The sequence below is a fragment of the Plecotus auritus genome (genome assembly GCF_963455305.1).
Source record: "Plecotus auritus genome assembly, chromosome: 1".
Taxonomy (NCBI): Eukaryota; Metazoa; Chordata; class Mammalia; order Chiroptera; family Vespertilionidae; genus Plecotus; species Plecotus auritus.
Window position 1 is genome coordinate 188,557,387 of NC_137770.1, and position 16,560 is coordinate 188,573,946.

A 16,560-nucleotide genomic window follows, 5' to 3' on the forward strand; every position below is an offset into this window, starting at 1 on the left:
ATGTGGTTCTAAAAGTAAGATTCCTTCTGATATGTTGATGTCTCAAATGTACACTGACTGTAATTTTTATCAAAGTAAACCCACAAAACAGTGAATTTTCCCCACAAGCTTCATAATAAATATAATGTAAATTAAAATAGGGATGCTAAAAATGTTCTAGATCTTAATCTGGGTATTAGTTACAGAGCGACATAAAGATAAAATTTGACTGACCTACACCTGCACACTTAAACAATGTGCACTGCCCTAGCTGGTTTGGCTCAATGGATAGAGTGTCAGCTTGCGGACTGAAGGGTCCTGGGTTCGATTCCAGCCAAGGGCACATGCCTGGGTTGCGGGCTTGATCCCCAGTAGGGGGCGTGCAGGAGGCAGCCGATCAATGATTCTCTCTCATCATTGATGTTTCTATCTCTCTCTCCCTCTCCCTTCCTCTCTGAAATCAATAAAATATATTTTAAAAAAAAAGAAATGTGTACTTTACTGCATTTATGCCAGACCTCAACAAAAACCTTTTAAAAATAGATATAAGTAAACTACTTTCCTCCCTATTATGAAATCACTGACATAATTGCACTGTCAGTGAATGAAGAGTTGTAGAGCAGTGGATAGTTTCTGGACAATCCTAATATATAAAAACCCTGGGTCCGTCACATCCACAACAACCGGGAGGCTCGACCAACCGGAAGTCAGTCCTATAGTCAGCACTGGGTTGCTGTGGCAACCCAGCACTGACTGCTGCGGCTGCAGGTGCGCTGACCCAGCACTGACTGCTGAGGGGGCTGCGAATCAGGCCTGGAGAGAGGCCTGAGAGAGAAGTAGGGTCTGATCCATAGCCTCTGTGGCAGCTGTTGATCAGCACCTGCCTCTCTCTTTCTTTCCGGGCTTGGTCAGCAGCTGTGCCTCCATTTCTCTCCAGGCCTCCACTGGGGCTGCTGATCAGCCCCGCCTTTCTGATCAGGCCCCCTTGATAGACCCTGAGACACTGACTGGCATAGAAACTGACCAATCAGAATCAAATCTGAGTCAACTGTGAGGAGCCAATGGCTGCCTAGGGGGCGAAGCTTTTGATGTTGACTGGCATAGAAACCGACCAATCAGAACCAAATTGGCCAGCAGAGGAGGGCAGTTGGGAGCAAGATCAGGCCTGCAGGGGAGGGCAGTTGGGGGTGATATCAGGCCAGCAGGGGAGAGCAGTTGGGGGTGAGATCAGGCCTGCAGGGGAGGGCAGTTGGGGGCCATCAGGCTGGCAGGGGAGGGCAGTTGGGGGCAATCGGGCTGGCAGGGGAGCAGTTAGGCATCGATCAGGCTGGCAGGGGAGTAGTTAGGGGGTGACCAGGCTGGCAGGCAGAAGCAGTTAGAGGCAATCAGGCAGGCAGGCAGGCGAGTGGTTGGGAACCAGCAGTCCTGGATTGTGAGAGGGATATCCAACTGCTGGGGGATTGGGCCTAAACCGGCAGTCAGACATCCCCCAAGGGGTCCCAGATTGGAGAGGGTGCAGGCTGGGCTGAGTGACCCCCCGCTCCAGTGCACAAATTTCATGCACCGGGCCTCTAGTTCTGACATAAGTTTCACTTTTTTCTTGCTTTAATTTCCGTAAGTGAGCACAGAATATTTGTGCTCTGTTGGGGAATAATTTCCAGTTTGAATAATCCAAACATTCTCTTAAGACTTCTAACCAATCTTCCATCTAACACACAAATAAAAAGAATTAAGTGGTTAAAATTATAAAATTATAAAACCAGATTTACAATGCTCTTGGGACTCCAGAAATATACCATTAAAATTAAAAAAGCACAAATTTAATTATTATTAAAGCATTAATGTTAGTTATAAAGCTCAATTTAGATGGTGATATATATTCAAATGTTAAAAAATTGAGTGAAAAATAAGAAAATGTATTCGATCTTCCTCTATTTATACTATATAGCATCCCTGCCAATGTCATTAATTTTAATTGTGCATAATGTGTATTTATAGTGCATATATAAATATGTGCATCCTCTAAAATCCGGGAAATGGAACTATTTAAAGTTAATAATTTTTCCACAGGTGAGCTTCATAATTAATTCATAATCCAAGTACTATTACAAAGTTACAAACACATCTTTGGATAAAATAAGGAAACTGTGGGTCAAAATCAAATGACAGCAATAAGTCAGTGGTAAAGTTTAACAACCTAATAAACTAATACTGGATCTACCCAACTAACAAAACTTTTTACTTAACTGACTAAATGATGTCTCAAGAAGACTATGATTTACAATAAATTCACCCATTAAATCAAATATATAAAAGGGTCCCAAAACTAGCTTGTTTTTCTATAAAGTAGAAATAATAACCCTGTTTGCCTTCCAGAATACTTATAAGAATAAAATAAAATAATGCTTATAAAACATTTAGTGCAGTGCCTAGATCACAGGTAGCAAATTTTTTAAAACTTATCATTGTATTTATTAAAAGGCATATAAGTATAAAAATATGAGTCTATGTAGCACTTTAATGACTTTAGTCAAAGCATTTTTTGCTCAATTATTTTGCTTTCCTCCTTCTCTCCTTTATCAATCCCTTTTCTATTTTTTCAACACTGCTCTAATTTTATCATCACCCCATTCTTAGTAATTTGGAAAATATTTCTGAAAAATATTTTCACCTCTTCAAATACAAGTCTAGCTATGTTGGAAAACAACCACAAGAGATGTTCTATTGATAACCAAGACAGAACAAATGAAAACAGACACTACTTGTCATTTCATAAAACAAAATACTCAGTAGCAAAATGGACCCATTTAGAATGGTCATCATAGAAAGTCCCCAAAAAATAAATGAACATGGAGTATCTAGCTTTGGCAAGAATTCAAGCAAATGTGGAAACTAAGTTATAATAAAATAAAGCACTAGATAAAAATAGTTCAGCTGTCAAAATGATAATTTACAAATACAACCATTACTTTCTCTAACAGTCTTACAACCCAGTTAATGCCAGCTAATTTGCTCACCTTATCTGAGGATCTGCCCACCTAGGTCCAGCCAAGACAGAGACTGCAGTGTATTCCACAGGATTATAGTCTTGCCACTCAACAAGCCAGCCTACTTTCTCATTAGGAACCTGGCTGCGTTGAACTTTTGAACCTGGGTAAGGAGATGTCCGAGCCTTCTTGTGGGAATTCTCTTTGGCACCATTAGAACCAGACATGATGTTGGAGTTAAGATGAAACCCACACGATGAAAATGAGCTTCTGGGAGAGGGGAAAAGAAAAATATTTTAAATAAATAAATGTATATGTATCTATAATAATAAAAGCATAATATGCTAATTAGACCAGATGGCCGAATGACCTTCCAGACGACATTCCGGATGAACTTCCAGAGAAAGCCAGGGCTGCGAGGGCCGAGGCAAGTCGCAGCTGCGAGGACCGAGCCCCTTGCACGAATTTCATGCATCAGGCCTCTACACACACTAGTATTATGAAAATACAACCATAAAAACAAATGTAAAAGATTGTTTAAGTATACATGAAGAAATAAGTTTTTTAGGAGCAGTCTACAATCTAAGACATGTGTAAAATATATGGCAAAAATAGCACAAAGGAGGAATAACTAGAAAATATAAATACACTGTAATAAGGTTCCTACATTGTACATGAAGTAATATAATAATTCTTAAAGTCAGACTGTGATAATTATACAAACTATAAACTTTAGACTAAAATTTAAAGTAAAATTAAGAGGTATAAATCTGAAATCCTATATAATAAAAACCTAATATGCTAAGTGTCTGGTCATCCAGTCAACTATTCAACCAAAGTGTAATATGCTAATGATGTGCTAAGGCAGCTCAACTGCTCGCTATGACGTGCACTGACCACCAGGGGGCAGACTCTCAGACCAGTAGGTTAGCTTGCTGCTGGGGTCTGGCCGATTGGGACTGAGTGAGATGGACCAGACACGCCCTGGAATTGTCCCACGGTCCTTCCCTGGCCCCGACTGTGCACTGGTGGGGTCTCTTGGCCTGGCCTACACCCTTTCATAATCCAGGACCCCTCGGGGGATGTCAGAGAGCCAGTTTCAACCTGATCCTGCTGGCCACTCCCCTCAGGAGGGCACCAGATGCAGGGCTCAGGGCTGGCAAGTGCTGCTGCAGCAGTGCAAGCCTCTTCAGATAGGGACTGATAGAGTGTGAGCCCACGGCTGGCGCAGTGGGGCCGGGATGAGTAGGAGGGACAGGTAGGAGCTGCATGTGGCATTGGTCTGTGGGTTTCAGCCTGATCCCCACAGACCACCCCAAGGGACCCCTCTCCTGTGCATAAATTAGTGCACCAGGCCTCTAGTAATTAGATAATATAGACAAAAACTCAACTGTAGCCTTTATTTCACAGCATATATAAAAATGTTTCATGTGTCCTCCTTCACATTATTCTTAAAGATTAAAATTCCTAATGACCCTAAATTAGGAGATCTGAAGTGGAAAAGGGAATTTTGAGAACATGGTAAAGTGATCACACTCCATTCCCCTGCTCTCATAATACCAATCTGTCCTTCCTGAAACAAATAGTTGATGAGCAAACACCGACATGATGGGGTAGTAAAATAAGTCGACATCATGTGCTTCGATAATATAGATTGAGAAGTGTACAGTGATCATTTCAAGGTATTCCTTATAAGAATATTTGACCAGTCTAGACATGAGGAATATAGAACAAACCTAAAGGACATCTTATAGAACAAAAATCTTTACTCTTTAAATTGATAAAGTCATGAAGGATAAAGTCAGAGGAACTCTTACAGATAGATGGAGACTAAAGAGCATTAAAGTGAAAACTAAGTGCTGTCACTGATCCTGGGTTAGTTCCTAAACCATAAAGGAAAATAAAATGGCAGGGCAAGTGGTGAAATGTGAATGGGGTTGTATAAATAATTTTAAAAGGTGATACTAAAACCTTATTTATTTACTTCCAACAAACAAAAGCTTAGGACCACATAGTTTCACTGGTGAATGCTATTAAACATTTAAAGAAGAATTAACACCAATGCTCCTTAAACTCTTCTGAATATTGAAGAGGAGAAAATACTTCCAAATTCTATGTGGCCAGATATTACCTTGATATCAAAAATAGACAAAGACACTACCAGAAAACTATAGACCAATATCCATGATGATTATCAATGCAAAAATCTGCAACAAAATAATAGCAAACAGAATTCAACAGCACATTAAGAGGATTATACACCATGAGGAAATGGGATTTATTTCTGGAGTGGAAGGATGGTATAACATACAAAAATCAATCAATGTAATACACCACTTAAACAGAATAAAGAAAAAAACAACAACACATGACCATCTCAACTGATGCAGAAAAAGCCTTTGCAAAATTGAATGTCCTTTCATGAAAAATACATTCAACAAATTAGGAATAAAAGGAAATTATCTCAATATAATAAAGGCCATATATGAAATGCCCACAGTTTTTTGATTTATTGATTAAAGACTGAAAGCTTTTCCTCTAAGATCAGGAACAAGGGTCCCTAAATAACCAAAACAATATTGAAAAAAGAAAAACAAAGTTGGAGGTCTCACACTTCTTGATTTAAAACTTACTACAAAGCTACAGTAATTCTAACAGTGTAGTATTGGCATAAAGAGAGACATACAGACCCATGAAATAGAACCAAAAGCCCAAAAATAAACCCACACACATATGGTCATATGATTTTTCAACAAGGATGCCAAAAACATACAGTGCGGGAAGACAGTCTTTTCAACAAGTGGTGCTGGGAAATTAGATATCCCACAAGCAACTGGTTGAAGATGGACCCTTACTTGACGGCATATACAAACATTAATTCAAAATGGGTCAAAGAGCCAAACATAAGATCTAAAAATACAACTCTCAGAAGAAAACACAGGAAAAATTTCATGGTATTCTTCCAAAGAAGACATACAGATAGACAAGATACATGTAAGGTATTCAACATCACTAACCAGGGAAATGCAAATCAAAATCACAATGAGATACCACCTCACTCATGTCAGAACGGCTAATATCAACAGACAAGAAATAACAAGTATGTTGTCAAGAATATGGAAAAAAGGAAACGCTGTGCATTGTTAGTGGGAATATAAACTGGTGCAGCCAGGAGGGAAAACAATATGAAAGTTCCTCAAGAAATTAAAAATAGAACTACCATACTTTCAACAATGTTAAATTTAAAAAAAAAAAAAAAACTGAACTACCATATAATCCAGCAATTTCACTTCTAGGTATTTACACTAATTTGAAAGATATATATGTATGCAACCCCATGTTCATTGCAGCATTATTGCATTATTTACAACTAGAGGCCCGGTGCACGAAATTCGTGCATGGGGGTTTGTGTCCCTCAGCCCAGCCTGTACCCTCTCCAATCTGGGACCCCTCGAGGGATGTCCGACTGCCCGTTTAGGCCCGATCCCGGTAGGATCGGACCTAAATGGACAGTCGGACATCCCTCTCACAATCCAGGACTGCTGGCTCCCAACTGCTTGCCTGCCTGCCTTCCTGATTGCCCCTAACCGCTTCTGCCTGCCTTCCTGATTGCCCCTAACCACTCCCCTGCCAGCCTGTTTGCCCCTAACTGCCCTCCCCTTCCGGCCTGGTCACCCCTAACTGCCCTCCCCTTCAGGCCTGGTCACCCCTAACTGCCCTCCCCTGCAGGCCTGGTCTCCCCTAACTTCCCTCCCCTGCAGGCCTGGGTCTCCCCCAACTGCCCTTCCCTGCAGACCCAGTCACCCCCAACTTCCCTCCTCTGCCAGCCTGGTTCCCCCCAACTGCCCTCCCCTGCTGGTCTGATCGCCCACAACTGCCCTCCCTTGCAGGCCTGGTCCCTCCCAACTGCCCTCCCTTGCTGGCCATATTGTGGCGGCCATCTTGTGTCCACATGGGGGCAGCCATCTTGTGTGTTGGAGTGATGGTCAATTTGCATATTACTCTTTTATTAGATAGGATAGCCAAGATATGGTAACCTAAGTGCCTGTCCATCAACAGATAAATGGATAAAGAAAATATTCCACACACAATGGAGTATCATTCAGCCATCAAAAAATGATATCTTGCCATGTGTGACAATATGGATGGGTCTTGAGGGCATTTTGCTAAGTAAAATAAGTCAGACAAGAAAGACACATACCATACGATCTCACTTATGTGTGGAATCTAAAACACAAAACAAAAACCAAATTCAAACAGAGAACAAAGGCAGGGTTGGTGATGGGGAGCGGGGACAAAATGAGTGAAAGGAGTCATAAGGTACAAACTTTCAGCTATAAAATAAATATCATGGGGATGTAATACACAGTTTGGTGACTATCCTATCTAATAAAAGAGTAATATGCAAACTGACCATCACTCCAACACACAAGATGGCCACCCCCATGTGGTCAAAGATCCTGCCCCCATGTGGGCACAAGATGGCCACCACAAGATGGCCAGGAGGGGAGGGCAGTTGGGAGGGACCAGGCCTGCAAGGGAGGGCAGTTGGGGGTGATCAGGCCAGCAGGGGAGAGCAGTTGGAAGGGACCAGGCCTGCAGGGGAGGGCAGTCAGGTGTGACTAGGCCTGCAGAGGAGGGCAGTTGGGGGTGACCAGGCCGGCAAGGGAGGACAGTTGGGGGGGACCCAGGCCTGCAGGGGAGGGCAGTTGTGGGGGGGGGGGGAACCAGGCCTGCAAGGGAAGGCAGTTGGGGGGGACCAGGCCTGCAGGGGAGGGCGGTTGGGGGGAGGCCTGTAGGGGAGGGCAGTTGGGGGGTACCAGGCCTGCAGGGGAGGGCAACTGGGGGGAACCAGGCTGGCAGGGGAGGGTAGTCGGGGGGGACCAGGCCGGCAGGGTAGGACAGTTGGGGGGAGCAGGCCTGTAGGGGAGGGCAGTTGGGGGGAGGCCTGTAGGGGAGGGCAGTTGGGGGGTACCAGGCCTGCAGGGGAGGGCAACTGGGGGGAACCAGGCTGGCAGGGGAGGGTAGTCGGGGGGGACCAGGCCGGCAGGGTAGGACAGTTGGGGGGAGCAGGCCTGTAGGGGAGGGCAGTTGGGGGGTACCAGGCCTGCAGGGGAGGGCAACTGGGGGGAACCAGGCTGGCAGGGGAGGGTAGTCGGGGGGGACCAGGCCTGCAGGGGAGGGCAGTTGGGGGCACCAGGCCTGCAGGGGAGGGCCGTTTGGGGTGACCAGGCCTGCAGGGAGGGCCGTTGGGGGGACCCAGGCCTGCAGGGGAGGGCAGTTGGGGGGAACCAGGCTGGCAGGGAAGGGCAGTTAGGGGCATCCAGGCTGGCAAGGGAGGGCAGTTAGGGATGACTGGGCCAGCAGGGGAGGGCAGTTGGGGGAAACCAGGCCTGCAGGGTAAGACAGTTAGGTGGAACCAGGTCAGCAGGGGAGGGCAGTTAGGGGCAATCACACCGGCAGAGGAGCAGTTAGGCGTCAATCAGGCTGGCAGGGGAGTGGTTAGGGGGTGATCAGGCTGGCAGGCAGAAGTGATTAGGGGCAATCAGGCAGGCAGGCAGGCAAGTGATTGGGAGCCAGCAGTCCTGGATTGTGAGAGGGATGTCCGACTGCCCGTTTAGGCCCGATCCTACCAGGGTCGGGCCTAAACAGGCAGTTGGACATCCCTCAAGGGGTACCAGATTGGAGAGGGTGCAGGCTGGGCTGAGGGACACACACCCCCTCTGTGCACGAATTTCGTGCACCGGGCCTCTAGTAGTGAATAATATGGTATTGCATATTAGAAAGTGGCTAAGAGAATATATCTTAAAAGTTCCTATCACATAAAGTCCTTGGCTGCTTGCTTCAATTCAGAGACAGGTACATGGAAAATAAACAATTGATCTTGTTAAATGAGAAGGTTGAGAAAGGATAGTGTTTACAGAAAGAATGATTTGAGTATCACAGGATTAAAGGAGGTGTAGGGACCCTATTCAGAGTATGCCAGATGCTCCAGGCCAATTAGAGTGTGGAGGCCCTATTCAGAGTACGCCAGATGTTCAAGGCCACTCTGAGCATGGGAATCATAATCAGGGTGTCCAAGGACTATACGCAGTTGCAAGAATGCAAAACTCTATGCACTGTGCAAGCGTGCCCTTCTATAACCCAGATGACTGATGCCACTATTTGGAAAGAAGCCTCTTTTGTCTTAAGTAGTATGAAGTTGTTACTGACCAGCCAGTATGAGGCTGCATTATCTGCTGGGTACAGAGGCAGCATGGGGCTGCTCAGATAATGGCTGTAGGAACAGAGGCTGCTGCTACTATGTAGGAAAGATGTATTGTTACCTAGCCGGTGTTCAGCTACCTACTATATAGGACTTTGCTTAAACAACTGTTTTGTCTAGCGGCTCCTTGGTAGCAATGCCTACTTGGGCTACACGGCCACTGGCTTCTATAATAAAGATTCTCTTATACACCCACAACTTCTCATGGCTTCTTCGTCTACCACCCAGGGTTCAAGAAGGTTCATCCCCTGGCAGAATGGCTCAGACCCGACTATTAGTAGTAGGGCAGGATCAGGACCTGTTCTTCCAACAGTGGCACAGCAAGAATAAAGGAGGAACTTGCTCTGTCAGGAGGTCTTGGGAAAATTTTGATGAAGGCTTCTAATATTTTGGCCAAAATTATCCCCTATGATTTGTGAAGGTAAAAAGAAAAGATTGTATTATGAAGTTATACGAATTTGTTGAAAACAAAATATTTAATTCTGTTCTAAAACTTACTATATATATGTATATATACATATGTATATGGTTATAACCTAGCTTATTTAACTATTTTAAATTTTTATTTTTAAAGATGAAGCCCTAATCAACTCCTTTTCACTAATTAAAACAAAATTTTGGTCTCGACATAGCATATAACCTTGAGCTACAACAGACATGCTCCTTGTTCTCCATTTGCTTAAAATCAGGTGGAACCCTAATAAATGTAAAATCCCAATTGTGGTAATCCAATGAAAAGTATAATGGAGTTCTGATAGCACACAGCAGGGGAAACAAACTTCTTCTCCTAGGGAGTTAGGGAGGAAGACTACCCTGAGGAAGTGCACCTTGATCTGAAGGATGGCAGAAATAACAGCGTGTGGCTTTCCACATTGGGAGGGAACATGGGAGTTTTTATGTACTGGGGTCAGCACGGCAAAATCACAAAGAGTTGAAGAGGAGTGTGGTAGGGAGTCCTTGAAGGTCAGGTTAAGAATTTTAATATTTCTTCATGCAAATACAATGACATACATTGACCAAATACATAAATAAATATGATCCCTCATTTCACCTTTTCTTTGGTGTGTTTGAATAGTCTCTCTCTCTCTCTGCTTGCTTTTCTCCTTTCTTTATCTTCTGTTTTCTTTCGTATCTCTTTTTCCAACCTTTTTCCCTTTTCTCTCCCCTTTTCCCCTTTTCTGCCACCCCCTTTCCCCTCACCTTTTGTTCCCCCTCAACTTCCTTTTTCTGTCTCCCTTCCTTTTTCTTCTCCCTTTTTCCTTCCTCTTCTTTTCCTACTCCCTCCCCTTTTCCTCACCTCTTCCCTTTTCCTTTGTCTCATATCTGCACTATATTCTCTAATCCACATTTAGAACCTGATGATATAGATCCTTTTACATTTTTCTCATTCTCATATAATAAATAGTATAGACATTTGTAGTAGGCAGAATAATGGCTCCCCAAAGATGTCCACAATCCCTGAAACCTGGGCATATGTTGCCTTACATGGCAAAAAGACTTTATAGATGTGAGTAGGAGTAAGGACTTTGAGAAGGGATGAGTATCCTGGGTTATCTAGGTGAGCCCAGTTTAACCATGAGTCTTTAAAAATGGAGAAGTGTTCCCAAGTGGACAGAGAGGGCTATCACTACTGAAAAAGGGTCAGAGAAAAATTTGGTTGCTGTTGGCTTTGAGGACTAAGAAAGGGGAACATGAGCCACAGAATGGGTGGCCTCTAGAATCTCTGTGAAGGGATGCAGCGCAGTCAGTATGCTATGTTGGTTTTAACCCAGTGAGACTTGTGCCTGACTTATAAATAACGATAAAATAATAAATTTATATTGTATTTTATTGAGGTATAATCAACAGACAACATACCACTTTTAGGTGTGCAACATGATACAATATTTATATATATTGCAAAATGATCACCACAATAAGTCTAACACCTGTTCCTATACACAGTTACAGAAATTTTTTTCTTGTGATAGGAACTTTTAAGATATATTCTCTTAGCCATTTTCTAATATGCAATACCATATTATTCACTACTAGAGGCCCGGTGCACAAAATTCGTGCACAGAGGGGGTGTGTCCCTCATCCCAGCCTGCACCCTCTCCAATCTGGTACCCCTTGAGGGATGTCGACTGCCCGTTTAGGACCAACCCTGGTAGGATCAGGCCTAAACAGGCAGTTGGACATTTTCAGCTCACATATATGTTTACATGTATTCACAGGAATAAAATATACACCATTCTCCATACATTGCTGATAAATATTGATGGAAAATTTGGAAGCACTCACATCTTTATATACTATCTTTTTTTTCTAGAAAATAGGCATTTGCAACTTTCTAGTCAAACCACAAAAACCAACTACAGCCCAGCCAGTGTGGTTCAGCGGTTGAGCGTAAACCTATGAACCAGGAGGTCATGGTTCAATTCCCATTCAGGACACATGCCTGGGGTTGCGGGTTCAAACTCCACTAGTGGGGGGAGGCAGCCAATGAATGTTTCTCTCTCATCATTGATGTTTCTCTCTCTCCCTCTCACTTCCTGTCTGAAATCAATAAAAAATGTACTTTTTTAAAAACCAACTACAAAACTATGACTTTCTGGATTTACCCAAATTATTAAAGGGCAGTAAAATTCTAGATGCTAAATTTCTTCTGTCTCTTCCAGGATGCCTTGCAATATAAGATACCTGATACTCAACACATACTTGTTGGCTTAACTTTTGGCTTTTTCTTCCAAGCCAGTAAGCAGTCACAGGTTTTAGATATACTCTGCTTCACCTAGGATTCCCAGCATTATAAAAATGAAGAATAACGGCCAAGCAATTTTACATTATTCTAGTGGCATCTATCAAAAAGCAGCACTAGTGACTTCCAGAGAACATAGATGTTTATTCCTTCCCTCCCCAAATCCCACTGAAGAGATAGACAGATGTATACTGGTAAAAGGCAACAACATCCACAGCAAGAAGAGAGACTAGGACACCACCAAGTGAAGGAGAGATTTCAACCAATTTCAGAAAGATTCCAAGTAGGTGGAATGATACTGACCTACAAACCAAAGCAGAACAAATTATGTTTGAGAATATTCACAAAAGGGTGAGGAAAAGATGCCATTCCTACAAGAGGACCCTGAGAGGTTTCAAGATTGAAATAAGTGGGTCCAAATGTCCTAAGTGGACAGTAACCATGAAAATCAGTCCCCTTCCCTCCCTACCCTTCAAACAAAAAGTCAGCAACAGTTACATGAGGATAACGCCAAAAGTTAAAGAAAATTAAGAACGAACTCTTTTATTGTGAATATTGGTGTCAGCGCAATAGAAACTTGGGCTTACTATTTCTACAACACACTGAGGAAGTAAAGTTAAAGCAGCTATGCTCAGCAAAGAAGTTGCTCCGCTAGCTTAGACCCCAGGCCCAGGGAAAAGGGGTAGGAGGAAGTTTCCCAGCCTGTCCACCCACCTGCTCACACACACTGAAACCTGCCAGTCTAGGCACCCTGGTACATGCTGGCAATATTCAATCAGTCCTCCCATTTAGAGAAAACCATGCTTATTATCTACATTTTACTGTATATTTTCAATATTCATGTAAATATAGATGGATAACCAGCGTCCACCAGATGTTTGAGGGAAAAAAAAAAGGGGGGGAGGGGGAAGAACCAAATGGTAACAGAACCACTTACCCAAAACAGACAGATAATTCAGGAAAAAGAAGGCAATTTTTTTTATCATTTTTATAGTTTCAAAACGTTTTTATGTTCATAAAATAAGAAAAGGCTCCCATTAAAGAGAGTAGAGTAAGAAAAGGTTCTTGTCAAAATTTACAATTCCATAGAGATGACTAACGGAATGTACAGATCTTAAGTTTGAATGAATAATTCAGTAGCCATTGTGTGTTTCCTGAACAATGGACTCGAAGAATAAAAACCTGAAAAGAGGAAAATAAAAGTAGAAGGCAGTGTGAGACACAAAAATCCCTAAATTTATCCAGAGTTGACAAATCAAGAAAGAGGTAGATAATACTTACATTATCTACAATGAGGTTCAGAGGAAGAATGACAACTTTCGCTTTTCATTTTACACCAATTATACTGGCCACACATTTAGACTATATGAATGTATTCATTTTAATAACAATGTTTTAAGTATTAACCAGAAGAAAATAGCACAGGACAACACCACAACCGAACAAGTGCTATTTAAACTCTCTGAGGACAACAACGTTGGTGACTTATGAAGGATGGCACCAGTTTCTTTCAAAGGGCAGATGAAAACATTCTGAGTCTTTTTGAAAGCGTGTCTATATGACTAAAAAAATCCGAGACGCAAGCAAAGCCTATAGAATCCGCCGGCCCGGAAGCTGGTTCCCACCGGCAACCTAAGGACTGGGGAGGAGCCAGCACGAGGAGGGGGGGGGGGCGGGGGGGATACCTGCACTCCGGGATTCTGCAAAAGCCCGAGGACTTGACAGTCACAGAGGCCAAGGCCACAGAGAGAGACACGGTGGCTAAAGTCTTCCCCAAGAGGCGTCCGGCCATCAGCGCCCGCGGACGGCTTCACGCGGCGAGGTCGCTCTTAGCGTGGGCCGCAGCCTCCGCCCACCCCACAGCCCCGGGCCCCGGGGAGCCAGCGGGCACTAGGACCCGGCCGCCCTCCCGTTCCCGAGAGGGAGTAGCTAGGTCTAATCTCACAAACACAAGGGGACCAGGAGCCCTCCCAAAATAACAGTCCAGCGCTTCCCCCACTGGATGAGAGTAGCCAGACCGGCCGCGGACGCCGAAGCTCCTAGCCCCCGCAGTCCGGGAACAGCAAGCCGGAACCGGGACCGCCGGTGCGTGACGGCGCTTTACGGCTTTGCCGCAAAGCAAAGACCGTCCGGGCTGCGTCGCGCGTGCCTTCTCAGATCTCCCACTCCGCGCAGGCGTGGTGGGGGCGCGGTGGAAGGGAATAGTGAGAGTGAAAGAAGGCGAGGAACTGGAGGGGGAAGAGAGAAAGAGAGAGAGGGGGTTAGGAGAAGTTTGTTGTCCTTTTGGAGGGGGGGGGGCAGGAAGGATTACACACAGCTGATGTACTGAATCACGCGCGTCCTAGTCCTATCTGAGTAAGCGGTCACAGGGAAGGGAGGTAGGCAAGGGATGCAATCAGCGGAGCCGACGCTCTTCTCTTACTTTTTTAACCAGTTATTCGCTGCAATTGCTACATTTGGCAACGCATTGCCGGGGGCGATCCTGACAAACCGGAGGAGTAAGCCATCTGTGAAATAGGCACTCAGCCCGGAGCAGGATCGAAGGGGCAACGCCCAGGCAGGAATTAGACAAATGGCCCGGCGGCGGCTCGGTTAGTTGGACGGTCGTCCCAGCACCGGAAGGTCGCGGGCTCCATCCGGGTCAGGATGCACACCTGGGTTTCGGGTTCCATCCCGGGCGGGGTGCGCGCAGGAGGCAACCGACTGGTGCTCTCTCTCCCTCTCCCTCCGTCCCTCTCTAAAGTGAATAAAAAAGATCCCCTTAAAAAAGAAAATCAGATAAAACTGCCAAACTGAAATTTGGAAAAACAACTAGTAACCAGGATTTTTCTTATGAATGTGGCAAATATTTAACTTTTAAGTACATAATGAGATGTTACAATGGTGTGTCATAGACAAAGACATTATGAAACCTTCACTATTTTAAAAGCCAGATTAATCAAACTTTAAGAAGTACAGCTCTGAAGACTGCAGAACTCTTGTCCTTAGCGACTCCATCTAAACCACTGCGCCTGGAGGCTTGACCAAACGCTGCTGTGGCTTCTAGCAGCTTAAGGGTGTCCTAGGAGGATCCCAGCAACAACTCCCGCCCACACGCTCCACGTCCCCGCTTAAAATGCCAGCCTCAAAAATCTCAACGCTGCCAGAATTTATTGTTTATTCCATGCAAAACCTGGCGATTGGCAGATAGGCCCAGGACCCCTTTCCTTAGAAAGCTTGCTATTATAAATCCTTTCCCTGCCCTTTGTGCTGTAATCGACCACCCAGAACTGTTTTCTCAAGGACCTGAGAGCCCCTTTGAAAAGCAAACATTCAGGGGGATATGGTTCTGTACTACCTCCCAGCTCCGGTGGAAGGATAAGGGCCCAACTTAAGTGGCACCTTTCTTCAACTTGCACAACTGCCTCCTGCTTTAAAAATAGAAATTTGTTTCTCCACCAATAAGCGCCAATTAACAAACCCAGATGACCTTATCACATAGGTCATCCACCCACCCCCATAACACCCCTCAGTGCCTTTCCTTTAGCACACTCCACCCTTTCAAATGCCTCCAGCCTTCTGTTTCAGGGAAGTTGAATTCAGTTCATGCAGTAGTATTACTGAATTAAATGTGTCTTTACAGCTTTACCTAGCAAACAGCTTTATCTTTGATAGTTCTTTTGGGTAGTGAAGTATTATTATTATTATTATTAAACTAGAGGCCCAGTGCACGAATTCATGTGCGGATGGGGTCTGGCCAGCCCGGCTCCAATCAGAGCAGATCAGGGCTGAGCCTATGGGGAGGAGGAGATGGTGGGAGGTTGGCCGGCTGGCCTGCCTGGAACAGGGCTCTCGATCAGGGCTGGGCCAGCTGGGGGAAGGGGCCTCTGGCTAGTGGCCAGTGGGCCCTGCCCCTGATTAGGGATAGGGCGGCCATGGGGAGGAGCTGTGGGTGTTGGGCCGGCTGGCCCCGCCCCTGAATGGGGTAGGTGGGGGTGCCAATTGGGGGCTAGCAGCCTGGGGGAGGGGCCATGGGTGGTTGGCTGGCCAACCCAGCCCCTGATCGGGGTTGGGGGGTGATCAGGAGCGTGGCTGGCCAGGGGGAGGGGCTGTGGGCTGATCAGGGTGGTGGGGGCCCATAGGGGGCATGGCTGGCTGTGGGGAGGAGCTGCAGGAGGTTGGCTGGCCAGCCCTGCCTCCTACTGAGGTGGGGTTGAGATCAGGGATGGGGCTGGCCAGGGGAAGGGGCTGCAGGCCGATTAGGGTGGTGGGGGCCCATCTGGGGCATGGCCAGCTGGGGGAGGGGCTGCAGGATGTTGGCCGGCCAGCCCCGCCTTCTATTGGGGTTGAGGGGGTGTGATCAGGGACTGCCGGCCAGTGGGAGGGGCTGCGGGCCTATCGTGGTGGGGCGAGCTGATGGGGACCGGCTGGCCAGGAGGAGGGGGAGGAGGGAAGGGAGGAGACATTTGGCTGGCAGGCCCTGCTCTTTTTTTTTTTTTTTTTTTTTTTTTTTGCAGGCCTGGCTGTTGATCAGGGACAGGCAGGCAGGCAAGGGGGAGGGGCCTCGAGGTTGGCCACCAGCCCCAACCCCTGATCCATCCCGTTCACTG

General features: G+C 45.5%; 1 protein-coding gene across 5 annotated transcripts in view; it reads right to left on the reverse strand.

The window, feature by feature from the left end:
• Positions 1–14,592, reverse strand: part of NUDT9 (nudix hydrolase 9) — a 30,743-nt gene extending 16,151 nt beyond the window's left edge. Inside the window, exons 1-2 of one of the 5 annotated variants that reach the window (XM_080662680.1) lie at positions 14,394–14,592; positions 2,997–3,236 (exon numbers count right to left, since the gene is read on the reverse strand). In XM_080662680.1, the coding sequence (XP_080518806.1) occupies positions 2,997–3,193 (197 nt within the window). In that variant the 5' untranslated portion in view covers positions 3,194–3,236; positions 14,394–14,592. Of the gene's footprint in view, positions 1–2,996; positions 3,237–3,336; positions 3,390–13,656; positions 14,079–14,393 lie in introns of those variants that run through there. The other 4 variants (XM_080662677.1, XM_080662681.1, XM_080662679.1 and 1 more) reach the window with 4 other exon arrangements.
• Positions 14,593–16,560: the final 1,968 nt, after the last annotated feature.